The 18,270-nt window shown below is 39.9% G+C and overlaps 1 protein-coding gene across 31 annotated transcripts in view; it reads left to right on the plus strand.

Annotated features, from left to right (window-relative positions):
* Positions 1-18,270, plus strand: part of SOX5 (SRY-box transcription factor 5) — a 721,637-nt gene that overhangs the window by 675,259 nt on the left and 28,108 nt on the right. For 28 of the 31 annotated variants that reach the window (XM_072874906.1, XM_072874851.1, XM_072874898.1 and 25 more), the window contains 2 exons: positions 8,612-8,789; positions 13,694-13,866. In XM_072874906.1, the coding sequence (XP_072731007.1) occupies positions 8,612-8,789; positions 13,694-13,866 (351 nt within the window). The remainder of the gene's footprint in view (positions 1-8,611; positions 8,790-13,693; positions 13,867-18,270) is intronic. The other 3 variants (XM_072874701.1, XM_072874710.1, XM_072874944.1) reach the window with 1 other exon arrangement.

An 18,270-nucleotide genomic window follows, 5' to 3' on the forward strand; every position in this document is an offset into this window, starting at 1 on the left:
AAAAAATCTAACCAAGACCCAAGCTGCAAGGCATCATGCTTCAGGGCACAGGCTACTCCAGTTTCTGCCCAGCACTAGTTCAGGAGTACATGCCACAGATCAAACTGACAACTATCTACTTTTCCTTGCAACTTCTTTTGAAGCAGATGGACATTTAGGGAGTTTCAGTACAGTATCAAAAAAACCCCCAAACATTGGTCTGAATAAGAGTGGCGATTGCTCTGCTCTTCTTTATGACTCAGCTGTTTACTCACTGTGTGAGATTAGGCAAATCATTTAGCCACTTTGTGCCTTATTCTTCCTGTTTGTAAAATAAGGCAAAAGCTGTCAGAGTAATTATGAGCTTTAATTAATTAATATTCCTATGGTACACTAGAGAAGTGATTTTTTTTTTTCCCTCTTGTACTTTACTACTTGCCATGTATTTCAGTGGCGGCAGTTTGGAAGAAGCATTCTTTCTAAGGAAGAACCCTTTCCCCTCCTGTCCCCCACAATTTTGTGATCCTCTCTAATGATTTTTACCTCTTGTGAAGTGATTTGCATGGTTAAAAGCATGAAAAATCAATTGTTGTCTTCCCCTGAAGATTTGCAGTATCTGCGTCAATCCCTGCTGACCTGTGCCTAAGTCACGCTTCCTGCTTAGCAGCTGACTTGAGCCTTCTTAGAGAAGCGCTTCATTAATAGCATTATGCCAAATAAATAGATACAGCAGTGATGTGAGATATACAGCTGAACAACAATTATTAGAAGCAAAAAGCTAACAACAGGACCCAAGTTTGGCACAAAGTATGGACTAGCAGAATCACAAGCATCCAGTCTCTCTGCACTGGCTCATGTTGTATCTTGACTCAACATGGACCCTTCTCATCTCAGGCCAAACCTGGCAGGATTTGCTCAGAACAAGCTTCGCTGAAGGTTTTTTGTAAATGAGGCTACTGAGTTAAATTTTCACTCACTCAGAGCTGCAGAGTCAGAAGGAGCTTTTTCATTATGAGGTGCAAGCAAATGCTAAAAGCTCTTTGTTCCTGCAATTTTGTTTCATGCTGTACTGAAAATCCGCATCCTGGGTCCTAAGAAGTGTGGTGAGCAACTCTCACTTCTGCTTGTTTCAGACTAACAGAAGAGCAAATGCCCAAACAGCAGGATAATGGCAATAGGAGTAAGTCAGTTACTTTCGTATGGATGAAAATGAATGTTTGAAGTTTGGATCTGAGTTGGGATTAGCATCCATAAGTCGTCAGGTTTCCCTAGAGGTTGATGTGACTGAAGACTCATGATCAAGCAAAAATAGCCTAGAAATCTCATACCAGCCTCTTTCCTCAAACACATTGTGCTATTTGTCTGTGGAGATTACCAGGAGACTTCACAAGGATGGTGGGCGTTTTGGCAGTCCAGAGCCAGCCGGGAGCTGCAAGTATGGTTTGGAGGATGCTTCTCTGAGGATTTGAGAAACTAAATGATGAATTTTGGGTAAACACATACCAGTCTGCTCATTTTGCTAAGCTGCATGCCCTGGTGTATTCTGTTGGCCAACCAGCCTGCCTTGAGCTCCATGAGACCGCAAAGGGCTAGGTCCCAGTGCAGCTCCTGAAGAGTTTTAAAGAGCTGCTTTTAGGGTTCTGTGTGCAGAGTTCTGACCAGCTGCTACCCAGAATTGAGGCCTTTGCCTCAGGTCATCGTTGACTTTGAAGAGGAGTTACGTAGCTCTCTCCACAGATGCCACTTTTAGGCTGCCCTGCAGCTGTAACAGCCCACACTCTTCCATGTCTGAGCTAGCTGGAGGACTAAAATGATCCCAGACTTGGTTGGCATTTGGTGCTCTGTTACTTCCGCATCTGTATTCTGTGGCTCATAGAATAGAGCAATACTACAGAGTAAGCTCTGTGCATTGGATAAAAAGGTTTTAGGGAGGAGGGGAAGCCATCCAGCTCCTAGGGCCTTCCATGTATATAGACAGGTCATTTTGCATGCTCCTCTTTTGTTCTTCCTATATCTGTCTGTGAATCCTGCGTACAACTTCGGGAAACAACAGTGCTAAATACAAAGGGAAAACCACCCAGCAGCTCTCTTATTTTACTGTGACAACATGTGGACTAGAGAAAATCAAAGCTTGGGGTTTCCAGGGCAGCAAATTAGTCTTTGTAACTGCAGACTTCTTTCCTGGCAGCTAGGCTTCCTGTAAAGAAAAATGAAAGGGGAAGATATTAGGGATCTTTCTGAGAGGACAAAGTCCCCAGAGAATATCTTCACTGAGAGCCCCTAGCATTGTAAAAAAGGACTGGGAAAAAATCCTGTCTGTCCCTGGTACTATGAAACAGATTAAGTTGGTGTGTTCCTGCAACCCTTTTCCCCATGAACAGGAATGGAGACTGTGCAAGGAGACTCCCACTGTATAAATCAGCATTTGGGAGTAATTTATTCCTTGAGTAGTCCCCTAAAAGAAGCAGATGAGAGAACAAAAAGAATAGTTGTCACAAATATAAAGCAGCTCAGTTCCCTCCTTTGTTTTGAATCCCATGAATAAGAGTATTTGGGCACTATCAGTAAAGACTGGAAGTACTAACTTTGGCTGGGTAACATGCACTGAGTCCAGAAAGCAACACATTCAGGAAAAGATACTCAGCAAAGCAACATCATTAAAAAAAATCTGCTCTGGGTATAGATAGAAACCCAGGCTGAGATGTTTCTGCAGCTGTCTGTCACAGAAGGAAAAGTCTGTGCACTTTGCGGGATCAGAAAGAAAGAAGACAGTTCTTCCTAATATTTGCCCTCTGCCTTGTCTTTGGTGCCTTTTCCTTTCTGACAGGAGTCTAGTTGTGCCTTCTACTTTTGGCACTGAAACTCATGGGCAAGAGTAGGATAAACTGACTTCTCTGAACCTGAAGAATAATTCTGTTGTGATTATTATATCATAACCAAGATGCCTGTTTATATGTCTCCATCTCTTTTTCGATGTAGTTAGAGAAATTTCCACCTTTGCAGGAAGGGACACATTATTCTTAATCAAAACTTGAGAATGTGGCAGGAGGAGGTACAGCTGCAGATGAGCATTATCTAATTCACCCATCCTGTCATGTGAACATCCCTGCTTAATTTAATACAATTATTTCATCAGTGAGGATAATATCAGCAGCATGATTCATTTATACAACATGTTTCACAACTGCCTTTACCTCTCAGCTTCTTATTATCACTACTGATAATTTCACCATGAGTGGCTTCAGCGGAAGGGGAGGGGATGTGAAGGAAGCTGCCAGTATCTTTGTGTGAGTGTGTGGACAACTGTAGGCTTGAGGGACAGTGATGCCAAAGGATTTTCTTTGCATATATGCTGTTGCACCTCGGTTTCTGATATATTTTGGTTAGACATTTCTGGCTGAGCAAGAGACTGAATGGATAAGCCACTGACTGGCTGCATTGTTCAGTGGGCAACAGTAGCATCATTGTCTTCTGCCCCAGACATACCAGTAAGTGCTCCATATTTTGCATTTCTGTTGAAATGAAGATCTTCACGAAACAGAACCAGGGTGGGGAAATGAGGCTTTGTTTCTGGTGAGGTGGCAGAGGCATTCTTTTAGAAACTCCCTCTCCAGCTTCTTATTTCTAACTCATTTGGCTGTAATTTGTACTGTCAAGGTCATTTAAATAGGCAGCAAGATGTGGCGAATGTGTTCCCAGAGGTCATGAAAAGCCTCTTTAATAGAGCATGCTAGGCTGTGCTTATGCCAGGTCATTTAAGCACATTTATATTGCCAGTCAGATGATACACAGAGTAGTTCATGATTTTGTAATAAACCATGCAACCTGGACCTTCAGTGTGTGCCACAGTGGGATACAGCACTTGGATTTAAATGACAGTACAATAATTCAGTAACTGTATCTTAATAGTCTACTAATCTTTAAAATACGTGAAAAGAAGTGAGATTATGAAATCTAAATGAATCGTCTGGGTTCTTCCCCACCACCACCCTTTTTTTCTTTCTCTGAGACTCATTCATTCATCTGGGCTATCAGTCTTTTATTCAGCTCTTGGTGTTGAAATAGTGCCATTTTTAATAAACGGTTTAGAGAGAGTCTCAAAATCAGATTTTATTCCCTTCTTTTTCCATATCCATTCTCCGTGCAGATAAATTAACCTTTATCTTAGGAGAAAGTAAATAGAGACAGCATGATTGAAAGGTTAGAAAAGGCACCATTTCAGCCAACTGTTTGCAACATTGGTGACTGCGAGTCAGAATTCCCGGGTCTGTCTGAAACTCTGCTGTTACATTACTGTATGACTGTGACCAAATCCTTTCCTTTTCTCTCTTTCATTTTTTCCTCCCATATTAATAAGCACTTTGTGTTTACCTAGCATTTTACCTTTTCAAAGGACTATACAAACCTTATAAAAGCAGTGTGATGCACACTCAACTTACCAGCAGTATTTCTATTTAAATGTTGCTTGTCAGGCACTTACATTTGGAGATTTCCAGTGTCTGATACTTAAATATGAAAGCTCAAAGTTACACAAATCCAGGTTGAGTGAAGCTACAAAATACAGCTCTTCAATAGTTTGTTTATCCCCCAAATTCTGGTGTAGATGAAGGGTTCTTCTTTCTTCCCTTGTATTTCTAGAGATCAGCTGGGAAAATAATCTAGAGCAAATCAACGATTTAAAGTTCCCCGAGCTCCAAAGTTTTGGTTAATGACAGTCTTCCAGTCCTGGGAAGCAAACCACCAGCTCTCCCTAAAATAGCAACTATTCTGACACTGCTGTGATACAGGGGATGGGAATCTCTTTACCAGTGCTTTGCTCTTGCTGTGGGTACTTCATTTTATTAGCCCTCTGTCATGTGTTTTTGCTTATGCTTTATTCTCTACTTTTTGTGTGTGTGTATTTTGCTTTGTTAGACAAATGCACTACTTTAAAGGAAACATTTCATAACCTTTAATCAAGATCATATTTTACTTTCATCACATCTGTGTTTATATTATTACAAGCCTTTTGGGTCTTAACGTCCTCTGGTCTAAGCATTAATCGTTTTGGCTGATATATAAATAAATGTTTGACTTTGTTTAACTCTTTAAAAAATACTGGCTTGAAAAAAAAACCCTTATCAGTGGCATCTTAGAATAACTGCATGTCAAAAAAAGGCAGGGACCAATCAATACTGAGCTTTCTCTAATAAAAACTAAGTGCAGAGAGTAGTTCTAGATTCTGTGATCCCACTGTATAAAATTGAATCTCCTGGCTGTTGAAAGATACCATCTACCTGGACTGAACATGCTACATCTATTTTTTTCTTTTTATTACTCTTATTTGCCCTAGCTGTCATGCTGCACTTATACACAACCGTGATATAACTGAGAGTGAAGCCTGCTAATCTATAATGTCGCAGAAAGTTAGCTGGGAGATTTTATAGTTAAAAATAAAGGTAGGCCAACACCTAATTCTTCTTGTGGTTACACAGGCGCAAATCAATAATGAAGACAGTACAGTTGTAGACTTAAACTGGAAGAGCAGAGAATTTTGAATTTATGTCTGCAGATAGGAAAAAGAGTAAAATGGCTCACTGAGTATAGGAGTGAAGATCCTAACAGTCATCTTCACACTTAACACAATTGTATATTATTACCTGCCTCACAGATATTTTTTAGACTCCCATGGAATAAATCAGTGTAGTTCCACTGTGGTAAAGGAAATGACTTAAATTATTATCAACTCATGATCCAACATAGGATTTCTAAACTCTCTGACTGAATTTTTAATGTATTTGACTTCCAGTGAGGATTTGAGAATGCTCTTTGAAATAACAGAAGTAAAAATGTTATGAAGACCAAACAGTGAAGTAATATCATTTTGTAAATACATATAATAGCTGAAAATTGTTTACTTATCCTCCTTAATGAGAACCAAGCTTCTGTGACCTCCGATTAATTTACCATTAGCCTGAACACACAATGAAAGTGAATGAAGGAGCAATTTGAAATGACATTTATCAGCTCTGGAACTGTCGACTTCGATTATTTCCACAAGGCCTTATACTTCTTGGCTCCAGAGAAGGCTGTGCTGACTTGAATGAAGAAGAGCATTCTTACTACCAAGAACAGTTACAGCGCAGACAGCTTCATTGCTGGATGCCTACAATGGAAAAAACCACCTCCCCCATTTCTAACTTGCATTAAATGAGACCAAACCCACTGTTTTATAGTGGACTTGCACAAGGCCTTCACACCAGGCTAAAAAAAGGGAACAGAGGAACTGAGGAAAGGGAGAAGGAGCGAGAGAAGGGAAGGAAATAAACTTTATAGGGACAAGATAGCCGAGGGATTGAGTCAAAACGACGGGACTGAAAAAAACCTTTCAGCACGAGGATGCAGGTTGGAGTCCAAGCTGACTTTGCAGCGAGTGAGAGCCATCGGGGACTGGTTGCTGCTCTGTATGAACTGAAGTGCTGCTCTCAGTTAGATTCCCAGTGGCCAGAGAGCACACTGCAGCTTTTATGACCATATCTGAAACTAATCAGCCCCTTTTGTTGAGACTTACAACAGAGGTCAAGAATTGAATATGCATGGAAACTAACCCCTCTTGGATTGAACCAAAACAAGTCTGTGGGCAGGTTTGCATTGCTTCTGATACTGTCTTCCAAATAGATGACTTTGCTCTTCAGGGATCCTTGTCTGGCACAGGGTCGCTGTGTTTGGTTGGTTTGTTGGATAGTTTGTACTTATGCTTTTATGCAACTATCTCAATACTGATTTTACAACATTATAGTTGCACTGTTGTGGGTTTTTATTTTTTTTAAATTGAAATTGGTGGAACAGCAAAGCAAGTCCTCTTCCATTTGGCTAAGATGTTAATCTATTTTATTCTAATACAGATGGATTTGTAAAGTAACGAATACCTTCTTAAAATGTCAAAGGCTGGTTGAACTGGGTGATGTTTTTAACCCTGAGCTTAAGTCTCCTAGAAGATCAACAGAACTCTGCCTTCTAAGTGCCTAAGTTGCTTCTGAGAATACAGAATATAGGCTCCTAAGTCCATTTTATGCACTGATTTTTTCCCCTTTATTTTATGCACAAGTTGCATCTGGATGGCTTAAATACCACTTCAAGGATGACAGCTTTGTCCACAATGTCCCTGATAACATTTGTTTGCTAAGCTTTAATTTATTTTTAACCATGAGTATTACAAAAATACAGAAATAATCAAATATTTAAAAAGTGCTTTGCTCAGAGCTTGCTTCTTTAAGGTAGTGGAAAAGTTATATGACAGTGCTTTGCAGAATTGTCCTGTGTTTGGAGACGTACATCTACATCATACTTCCACAAGCAATAGGCAGCTATAAAATTCCTTCTTTACTGCAGCACACCACTCTCTGTGGAAAAGAATCAGTATTATACGATAGTAGTTACAGATACCTTGGTGGTAACAGTAAAACACTCAAACATTATGAGTCTTAATTCCAGTCAGCTTTGCCTTGCTGTAAGTTAGGAATAATGCTATAACAGTGAATGTACTTAAAACTTAGGGAGAGCAGAACCAGCTGCTTCAGTGCCTAGAGCCAAACCCAGTTGTGTGATGTAACACTTCCTGTAGCTAAAGGATGGCTTTCCTGAGTCGCAGTGTCAGAGGAAAGCTAAGCTGATATGTGATGGTTGGATCTAATACCATATCCATTAGTTCTGGTTATTTAAAAGTCAGTTAAAATCACTTCTAAAATATCTGCCTTGCTGAAAAGCTTTTTCTCCCTTCCCTGTTTTTTTTTCCCCTTATTGTACTTTATTTCGGTCGAACAAAAATACATGAATTAGAATTTTAATGTGTTTTGTAGCACTGTCTGTTACTCTGTGTAATCAAGCCAGGTTTAGGAATAATTTCAGTTACCCTGCAAAAAATGTCACCCAATTTTTCTATTTTTTTATCATAATAATTACTGAAATCTTGAAGTCCAGCTCCGCAGAAGGTGAAAAAACCTAGGGGCTTATCCAGGTTATTGTTTCACATTTTGTGGAAAGAAAGGGCAGGTTCTTCCTGCTTTCTTGTTGTGGTGGAAGAGAAGTAATTATTTTGTATGATATTTTTGTGCTTGGAAATCTAAGCCTGGGAAGTTCAGAGGAAAGCGCAAATTTAAAAACAAACAAAGAAACAAACAAACAAAAACAAAGACCAACAAAAAAACCCAACTGAAAACCCATTCACTCAAACACATTTGCCCAATATGGGTGGTGGTGGTTGAATTTTAAGTGAAAATGCTCTTCAGTTCTTATTTAATTCATCCATATCAAGTTTAAAATAACAATAAAATATAACTGTAAAAATTATCTTCATTTTCATCGTAGAAGCATGTATCTTGTTGATGTGAATAATTGCTTCAGAGACAATTCTTACATACAGAGTGCAAATGGAGGATGTTCTCTGATCATGTCATGCTAATTTTCCAGTTTATCAGTCATCTCAGTTCCACACTGAAATGACAAGATGGTATCACATTTGATCTTAATATATATCATACAACCTTTCGGGTTTAGAAGTTCGTATGAGCTGAAAACAACTGTCTTTGCTTGGACAGTGTTGTGCCAACAGCAGTGTTTTTAATAACATTCTTTTCTCTTCTGCTCGTCGTAGGATGAAGTGGCCCAGCCTCTGAACCTTTCAGCCAAACCCAAGACATCTGATGGCAAGTCTCCCACATCACCCACGTCTCCTCATATGCCAACTCTGAGAATAAATAGCGGGGCCAGTTCACTAAAATCCTCCGTGCCAGCAACATTAGCTAGTCCTTCGGCCAGAGCTAACACAATAGGTAAGCTCAGTTTCATTTGTCCCTCCTTATAATGATTAACAGATGTTATTGGAAAGCAGGCATTTATAAGCCAGTGCCAGACAGTGGTCCATGAGCTGTCACGGGTTGACCATAATACTACATTTGTTGATGTCAGTAAAGAAACTCCCACAGACTTACCATTTCAGGAGGAGTATCTTAACTTTTACAGACTCAGAAAACAAAGACCTGTGTTATTTCAGTTACTGCTTTATCAATAAAAGTTAATAAATGCTTTTTGTTTAATGGCATACATTAAAGACAGTGACCTGTCTAATGGCGGGCATTAAAGACCCGTGATATTGTACTATGTCATCATAAAGTGATGGATAAACTTTAAAAAAATTCCCTTTAAGTTAAAAGTCTACATATGCAAATACATCTTTGCAAAATTGCAGGTTTAATCCTTAGTCTGCTTAAAAGCTGCATGGAGCATTATTTTACCTTGGTCTAATAAGCAAAACAATCACCAGGCTCATTCAAAAAACAAGTTTGATATTGCATCTTGCAAAAAGTCTTGACTGGCTGTTTTTAACATTGTTCCACAAAATAGTGTTAATTCTTCATCTTGTCAAAATTACCTCTTTGGCTAAAGACCATCTAAATAATAGCAGTCCTAGTGGTGATTTTACAAGTCGGATGTGTTAAAGGGACTGTTCTTTGTGTGCATAAATAAAATGCGTACGCACCCCATTCTTCAGCCTTCTAACTGAAACATTTTATTCCATGAAGTGATTGAATATAACCTGAATTAAGATTGCAGGATGTAAATCAAGCTCTGTGTAGGGAGTTAAGTGAGGTAGACTGTTGTACCTTTGCTACCATGTGTCTTCTTGCTCCTAAAACATCTCCTGCTGGCCACTTCCAGAGATGGCACAAAGAACAAAAGAAGCCATAGGTCAAACCTATCAGAAGCTGTTTCTGTGATATCTCAGTGCTATGTAGTAAAATTGTTTTGTATCTCTATGGGTCTCTCCCAAGCTCTCTGTAGTCCATATTCTACCTACATAGATGCCAGGAAGACCCATAGTTATGTCCAAAGTTCAAAAGAGATCTAGCTCCCACTGTATCACTCTCCCACTGTGCATACATGATTATTGCTAAAGTTGATGATGGTTACGTATATCAGAGAGAGAATATGCTTCTATGCCTTTTAGAAAATAAAATAACTTTATTTGGTATGACATGTTACAATTATATAAATATTTTTTAAATATCACATTGTTAATTGTTAATGTATATATTATTATTAGCCCTACACTCTTTAACTGTGGTAGGTAATAATGTATTTCATCTTTAATTTGCCTGGCCCTACTCTTCATGTACAATGCATCGAGTTTCAATTTTTTCACGTTAATTTTTTTGTCCCTAATAGAGTGAGCATCACATTTAGATGTTAGATGTGGAGTTAAGCATCTGACCTGCATCTCAGTGGCAGGACATCTGTTGTTCTCTCCACTCCAATCTTCTTTTCCTACACACCTGATATTTTTCATAGGCTTGAGACCCCCGCAATTTACTTCTTTTAACAAAATGCAGATTTTAAAATGCTGTACCTGTAATGAGTGATAATGTAATTGGATAAAAGCTGTGAGGATGAATGGAGCTTTAAAGGTCACTCTTGTAAGAAGAATTAATGTGTTATACCATTAATAAACCATGGAAAACTGTGGAGCAAAAGATAACATACTTAAGTTATTGTTAATGACATAGAGTTCACTGCTGTATATCTCTCAGCTACAAATATAGAAAGTGACTTTTTGAGGTTGCTGAGCAGTATCACTGTGCATACTGTATATATAAGATAAGCAGTCTTTAACTGTCATGCAGGAGCTGGACAGACATAGCCTACTTCTAACAAAGGTCTATCCTTTAATGGAGGACTAGAAGAACGAAGGGCTTGTGAACATTCTACAGAGTCTTTTCCTGCTAACTGCTAGGTCAGATCCAACCAAAGTTACAGCAAGTAAAACTCATTACCATGTTAAAACCATTTGGTGATCTTAAAAAAACTGCACATACAACTTCAAGTCACCCTCCAGTAGGAGCTACGCCACAAAAAAATTTTGATATCATTTTTAGCAAAGGGACTAAGGTCCCTAAAAATGATAGACAAACTGGATTATTTCTTTATCTTGAGAGATGGATCCCTCCAGGAAAGGTCACTGGGAAGCATGCAGTCACTTGCCAGACGGTTACTTCCACCATCTGAATGACTGGAGCTGTCAGTGCAAGGCACAAGTTGTCTGTCCCAGGTGTGCACACCCCACCTTGCTGGGATGCAGCTGACCTGTCACTTTTCACTGCCACTCACTTCAAATGAAAACCGTTCTCTGAAAGCAGTTCTTCAGGCTGCTCAGTTCCCACGGCATGGAGAAATGTTCATGTATTGTTCAGGTGTCTTTGAAGGACGTAAACTTATAGCCTCCTATGATTAAGAGTGTAGCTGCATTTGGGCGTACAGATATGTCGTCCTTTTCTAGAGCTATCCTTATAGCATATAAATTATGCTACAGACTGAGCCATCACAAATGTCGTGGCTTCATGTATGACTTTAAATCCAAGCATTTCTTTTTGGGAACAGGCATATGTCCGTGTACTAAAAACAGAAACAACTTCTCTCTGCCCTTTGCCATTATCTTCAACATCTCTATGCTAGTTTGGCAATCCTTGTAACTAAGTGCATTTTATGTAATGCAGTTCCCCTCTCTGTCAATAATTCACCACCTACCCTAAACAACAATAATTTACATTCAACTCGCTTCTATATTAATCATTTCCCTGCACACCAGCATCTTGGCAGCTACTGAAAAACATAAGGAGTGCTTGCTTTTATTCACTGTCATGTGCCAAACTGTCTCAAAGATAGCAGTATTCAGGAAAAGCCAAATAGTCTGGAGAAGGGCATGAATTCCAGTTCCTAGGCAAATTCGGCTGTATTACAGATTGAAAGTATTATACCTAGCCTAATCAGGAGCACAACCAGCAGTAATACTACTGTTTGTTTGTTTGTTTGTTTGCTTCCTTTTTAATTTATTCTCACTACATGCAAGCTTGATCAGTAACAGATGCAAAGTGGGGAAGAAACCAAGCAAGTTGATAAAATGGAGGTAAAAAAAAAAAAATCAGCTGGTAGCACTGTGCTGGTGCGGGTTATATCCTTCCTTATGCTGAGAAAGCTGGAATTACTGGAATTCCATTGGCTGGGAATTACTGAACTGGGTCATTTGATAAAAGCAATGTGGATCGAGTTATTTCCTATAAAACTCTCAGGGTTTCTGGGTATTTAGCCAAAAGCTAACTGTTAGTACAATTAACAACAGTCAAACCGCACAGAAACTTCTCTTTCTAGTTTTTGCACGCCAAGGAAGACGGGAATACCAGTCCCATTCTGTCTGCAGTCTAAAAAAAACAACAATAAAAACCCAAACCAAACTAAAATCCTGACAGCAGCGCAGCACTGAACTAATCTGACATCAGCTTCTTCCCCTGAAATGTTTTAAGAAGGCAAGACAATGTCCTACGTTTTTTGGCAATCAGCGGATCAGATAGAAGAGTCTAGCAATACAACAAGGATGTGTAATCTGACATGATTAGACAAGGCTCTTTAGGAACAGAACATTCATAATTGAGACAAAGAAAGAGTATTAATAACACTTTCCTAACACGGCAGTTAGCCATTTTATATTTCCTTTCTTTAATCTTAGTGTTTTTCAACAAATCATGGGATTTAATAGCGTGTTTTGGCAGATTAGAGGATTTATGGCCCAGATGTTTTTTGTTCTAAAAATGGATTAGGGTGTAAAGTTTGCTGGAATCCATGGAACATGTTGAGGCAAGCCGGTCATTTTGTGTGTGATTAGTGCCTGCCTTCTGTCTCACAGTCCCTCCATCTGTCACAATTCACCAATGGATCTGGTTAGATTTAGCCTCATGTCACAAACAGAAGTCCCTTTTCTGGGCAATTTCATATTACAGATTCATTTTATGCCGTTTTTATGCCCTAGTTAAAAGACAGAAAGAAGTGTGTGCGTGCGCACGCGTGTGGGGATGTGGAGAGGGGGAGGGAGATGGATAGATATTAGCCTCTCCTTTAATGTTTGAAAAACAGACTGGGGCTTGGAGTCTCCCATCAGTATTCTATCCTACAAATCACATGCAGATCATAATAAGTATAATCTACAGTACGCTAAAGGAAAAAAATGACAAAGTGTCACATTTAAAATTAAATAGTATTAGCTGTGCCGGTGATGCTTGTAACATTTTAAAAGGAAATAATTCAGTGACTACTAAGGCTAAGCCCTAGGCTTTGAATTTGCAGCAAAACAGTGGACATTTGACCTACTATTAGCAGCATGAATAGGAGTGGGAATGTAGGTCCGTGTAGCTGTGGTTTCTTATACATTTCTGAATGACAGGTGGTGGTGGGGAGCATTCAGTGGATGAGGTTTCTCTTCCCAGCCATTATGCATTTCATATCTATAGCAAACCACCGCCACCTGTGGTTTATTTTAATGTACTCACAAGTTTTAAGAAGGGGAAGAATGAAATGGTCTATTTTTGAGAGTTTGGGATTGCTGGTGTGATCAAAGCTTCCCCTAACTCTTATCCGGTTACATCCTGCTGCATACAAACCACAGGGCTAACCTCTGCAGCATCAGGGAAATATTGAAACTAATGGGATCAAATATCAGGACGATGATTTTGGCTCCGAGGTTTCTCATGCTTTCTATCCAGGTGGCTCTATCATAACAGTAACAGAATTACAAAGCACGGATGGATTTCTGGGCATTAACTTTTAACTCTTTCTCATTAATAATGATAAACTATTGGTGCGTTTCACTGATGAAAGCTAAAGTGTTTTCTTGTAACTTTCTTTTTTTAAGATATCCTTTCTTCTATCACGTCGTCAGGTTATTTAAATGACCACGATGCTGTTACCAAGGCAATCCAGGAGGCCCGACAGATGAAGGAGCAACTTCGGAGGGAACAACAGGTGCTGGATGGGAAGGTGGCCGTTGTGAATAGCCTGGGTCTCAATAACTGCAGGACAGAAAAGGTGAGTTTCCGAGACTCCCTTTGCAGAGGGTCAGAGATTGCATGTGGCTCTCCCTACAGATACATAGGTTCTTCCTCCTTTTTTCCCCTCCTCCTTCTTGCTCTATTTTCTTCTTCCCCATTTTTAAACAGAATAGTTGCTTCATTCAAAAAAAAGGGAAAAGTAAAATGAAAACCACAACCAAAAGATGACATGAGAAAGAGACCTGGAGACCCCTGGGGGAGAGTGGGGAGGAGGCAGAGATAGTTAAAGACCTCACGAGAACTTTGGAGGCCACTAATTCTCTGTTTCAGCCTGTCAACGTGCATTATGAGAAGGTGATCTTGGAAATCTCTGGGTCTAAGTGGAAATCTTGCTTTATGGAAATGCTTACATGTGTTTGTGAGATGAGCTGGATTTGAAAATATTCAAGCTTCTTTAGGAACATAAGCTTTGCTGATACTCAGGCTCAGCTTCTGGGTATTTAGCCTTGTGAGGTTGTCATGTATGATATTTTGTGACCATTGCAATGTAGCACTGTCACGTCACGTTAGATGACTTAACAAAATTGAAAAAATGGAGAATTGACAACACAAACTGCACCAAATATTTGCAGTGAAACTTAGAGGCAGCAGAACGTATGGGCCTTACCACCTTCTGCTTTTGAACTGGCCTGTGAAGCTGTGCTATAACAAAATGTCGGCAAAGTGAATATTCTCTAGTAAAACTTGTATGTACTGTATCCATCACATATGTCAAAGAGGTTGTGATTTGCTGCTTTTCTCTGGAAATTCCTGATGTCTTTTCGTGCACTGCCCTGGCTTATGGAGGATAAATAGACCTGCCAGTCCTGGCTGCCACATTTATAGTGAGCTGTCCTTACAACACTGCCACCTAAGATATACATCCAAACGCTTGGGTGTGTTTCAACATCATATGCTTAGCAAGACTTTTTCCTCGATTCCTCTCTTCCCCTGTGATATTTTCTGAGGTGATACAGCCTTCGTCATGCAGTACAACGAAGATGACCGTTGCTGCATTTGGTGTAAACTGAATTTTATTGAAACTGCTTCCAGTGGCTTTTCACTGTAAGGCCTTGTGTGAATCACTGAGATAGGCAGATAAATAGAATGAATAAAAATGATCAGCTATTTAGCAGAAACTTGAAAGTCAGTCATCCTAGGAGGCTTGTGAGTCAAACAATATTGTCCAGAATGAGCAGATTGCTAATTTGGATAGCTTTCCGTTTTCCCTGTTTTTAGATGGAGTTTGATCAATAAGCTGTGAGAAGCCAGCAGTCTGGGTAATGAATGTTAAATGTACATGTGAGTCTCTCGCTACTGTACTTTTTTCATCAGCCTATCCTGGGTGTAAGCGATGTAGAAATGACTCCAATTTCATGCACTTTCTTGAGAGGAAGGGGAAGGAAAAAAGAGGTCAGTGTAATAGGTATCTGGCAGTACATACAATCTCTCTTAGAAGAATAAGAGCGCTGGTATGGGGAGAGAGAAAGAAAGAGAGGGGTGGAGCATGTTTACGGCATTTCACATAGAAGAGTACCAGAAGGGAAAAGGGAAAAGCAGAGTGTCAGATATAAGAAGAAGTGATCACAAGCACAAAGGAATTTATATTCAAATATTTAAGCATTCTTGAAAGGATGCTCGGAGCAGAAATTTCTTTTCTCTGCTCCCCATGTAGAAATGTCTTTAACACTCAGCCAGATGCTAATGCAAAGTGACTCAAGCTATTCCTCGCAAGCATAGCTAAATTGCCGTTATTTGTTAAGCGCATTGAATTCAGCTGTGGATACAGCAGTTGGTTGCATTCAGAAAGCATCTGTACCCTTTTTTTTTCTTTTTTTTTTTTTTTTTTAATCCTCCAAAGCAGAGACAACTCTACCTATCTCCCCCCTCTCCTCCCTTGTGCTGGCTGGGAATTGTCAAGTGACAACCGACCAAATCCTTTTGGACAGGAAGCCTTCATCCTGAGTTCTATATACTTGCAAAGCAGGCCTTGTGGTTGGATCAGGAAGCCCATTAAAAGCACTTTGATGGTATGGAAATTCATCTTCATGAAGCACCCAGGCCCCTAAGCAGCATGCTGTTTAGCTGTGGTTACAGATCAGTCATTCACATCGGAGGGCAGTAATTGTGCTGACGGCTTGTTCGGCAATGGAAGTACATAAAATAATCCCAGGCCCTCCACCATGGCATTGCGAGTTAATCTTCTTTAATACAGATCAGCTGTTGTTCTAACACATGACTTTATGCTGGCTCTAGTGACTCTGCACAGCCTTTTGATTAAGTAACAGGAGTGGAACCATCTGCATTCACTTTATTCTGTTACTTTCCTATTGTTGGGATTCTCCTTACCCCTTCTGTTTTCACTTCTCACCCTCAACCCCAGTTGAAGTTTATTTTCCTCTCTAATTCATGCCTCCTGGTGGGCTCGTGGAGGGCAGAGAGGAGTTCTTTTACAAGGTAGCAGGAAGAAAAAATTGTTTGCTCAATTGAAAATTTTTCTAAAGCAACTGTAGGGTTGAGGTTTTTGATACAATAAATGCCAAAACTTTATCGGTGCGCAGTGATTTTTTGTTGTTGTTAATTTTTTTATTATTATTATTTTTAAAGTGGAGACAGGAAAGGACAGAACCAAGTCTGAGCTCGCCTAGACGATAATGGCATTTGAGTTGCTGAGATGACCACTTAAGCCACTAAGCACTAGTTAAAAAGTTGCACTTTTAAAACTTGTAGGGTCTCCTGAGCTGTGCCTTGCATTTGCCCCAACAGAGGAAGAGACGTAGGCTGTAAAGTCAGGTACTTGTTCTCCTTTCCTGTATATGCTCTAGGCCATCCACTGACTAGCCAGCTGTGAAGTTCAGATCCAGACAAACACCCCAACTTCTCTAAAGTTTGTGTCTGTTTGATCTAGGACTTTAAAGTTTTCTCTCTTATTAAAAGCAAGATTTGAGAGGAAGGCAAGTGTTGCCATTTTGAATTAAATTTTATTCTGTTTTTCCCTGTTTTCAAGGAGAAGAAAAAGAGATAGTTGGGAAGGTGGGTAGTGAGAAATAGAGTGCTGCAGTGTTACCACTGAGGGTTTCCCTTCAGAAGCTCGGGGTCCCGCCAGGGGACTTAGAGGCAGCCCCCTGAACTTTTGGGACATTACGTTTGCTCACTGGTTGCTTCCTGACAGAGAGATTTTGAGGTGGGGGATGGAATTGAAAGAGGGTTAGCCTAATGTAGGTATGTGTCTGTGGGCATATTCGTACTTAGAAATGTACATTATGTCTCTAGTTACTTACAGAAGAAAGACTCTCCTTCCTGTAGAGTGATCTCAATCTTTATAGGCAACAAACACTCCTCTGGGGCTATCCCAAATCTTCCTCCCTTCTTTGCTGCAGTGGCTAGTGTAGTTATGGAGACCTACAATTCCCTGAGACCTGTTTTTTGTTGCATGAATTGCTGCTGCAGCCTACTAGTGAAGGTAGGCTCAGTGCAGTTCTGAGCACGTATGTTAGACTCTTGGTAGGGATTTATCTGCCAGCAGTAGCTGGGCAGGCTCAGGGCTGGAAATCACCTTTGTGAGTCTCTCTTAAAGCTCTTGGGGCTTTTCTCCACACATGTACATGACCTGTTATCTGGCTCATGTTCCCAGATGTGTTGATCCCTGTGGACAGCCAGACCTGCCAGATGTAAGGCAGTAGTCAGACAGGAATTTTGTGGAGTTGGAGAGAAACTGTATAAAAGGAGACATAAATGAGAAAAGATTTTAAAAAATGGCTAGGATGATTTGGGTGAGTCACTTTATGGGCATCCAACTTGGACCATCTTGAGGGATTTGATTTTCAGAGGATTACAGTAAAAACTATGAGCATCATGATGAACATGGATTTTACTAAAACCTATTTTAATTGCAAATGCAATAAAACATATTTTTACATTACTTTTCTTGGAAACATTTCCGTGTACAAATGAGGAGTGTGTGTATATGTTTTTCTGGTTTCTTGGAAACCCAGGAGCATAGTTTTATTTGTAATTGTCATCTACAGTTAATTATAGCTTGATATGCACTATACATAAACAGTGTTACCTTTTATACATGTAGCTTAGAGCGCAGATTGTCATCTAGTGCAAACACCACAATGGGCAACATCAGCAAGTGGACTCTGGTCTATTTGTTCGGCCTCAAAACTGCTTGTGCCTCTGCAAAGGAGATATACACAAACACGAGGAGCCAGCATGTGTGTGCATGCATACAAGCCTACAGTGCACTCTTTCAGAGATGCACAGCACAAACATGCTCTGAGAGAGCCAGTAATTTTGTGACTATAGTCAGACTCTCAAACATTTGTGTATGTGCCCTTGTAACAGTAAAAAAGGAGGAAAGGGGCAGACAAGCAGGTATTGGAGCATGTGTCTGTGT

The sequence above is a fragment of the Ciconia boyciana genome, chromosome 1 (genome assembly GCF_034638445.1).
Source record: "Ciconia boyciana chromosome 1, ASM3463844v1, whole genome shotgun sequence".
NCBI lineage: Eukaryota > Metazoa > Chordata > Aves > Ciconiiformes > Ciconiidae > Ciconia > Ciconia boyciana.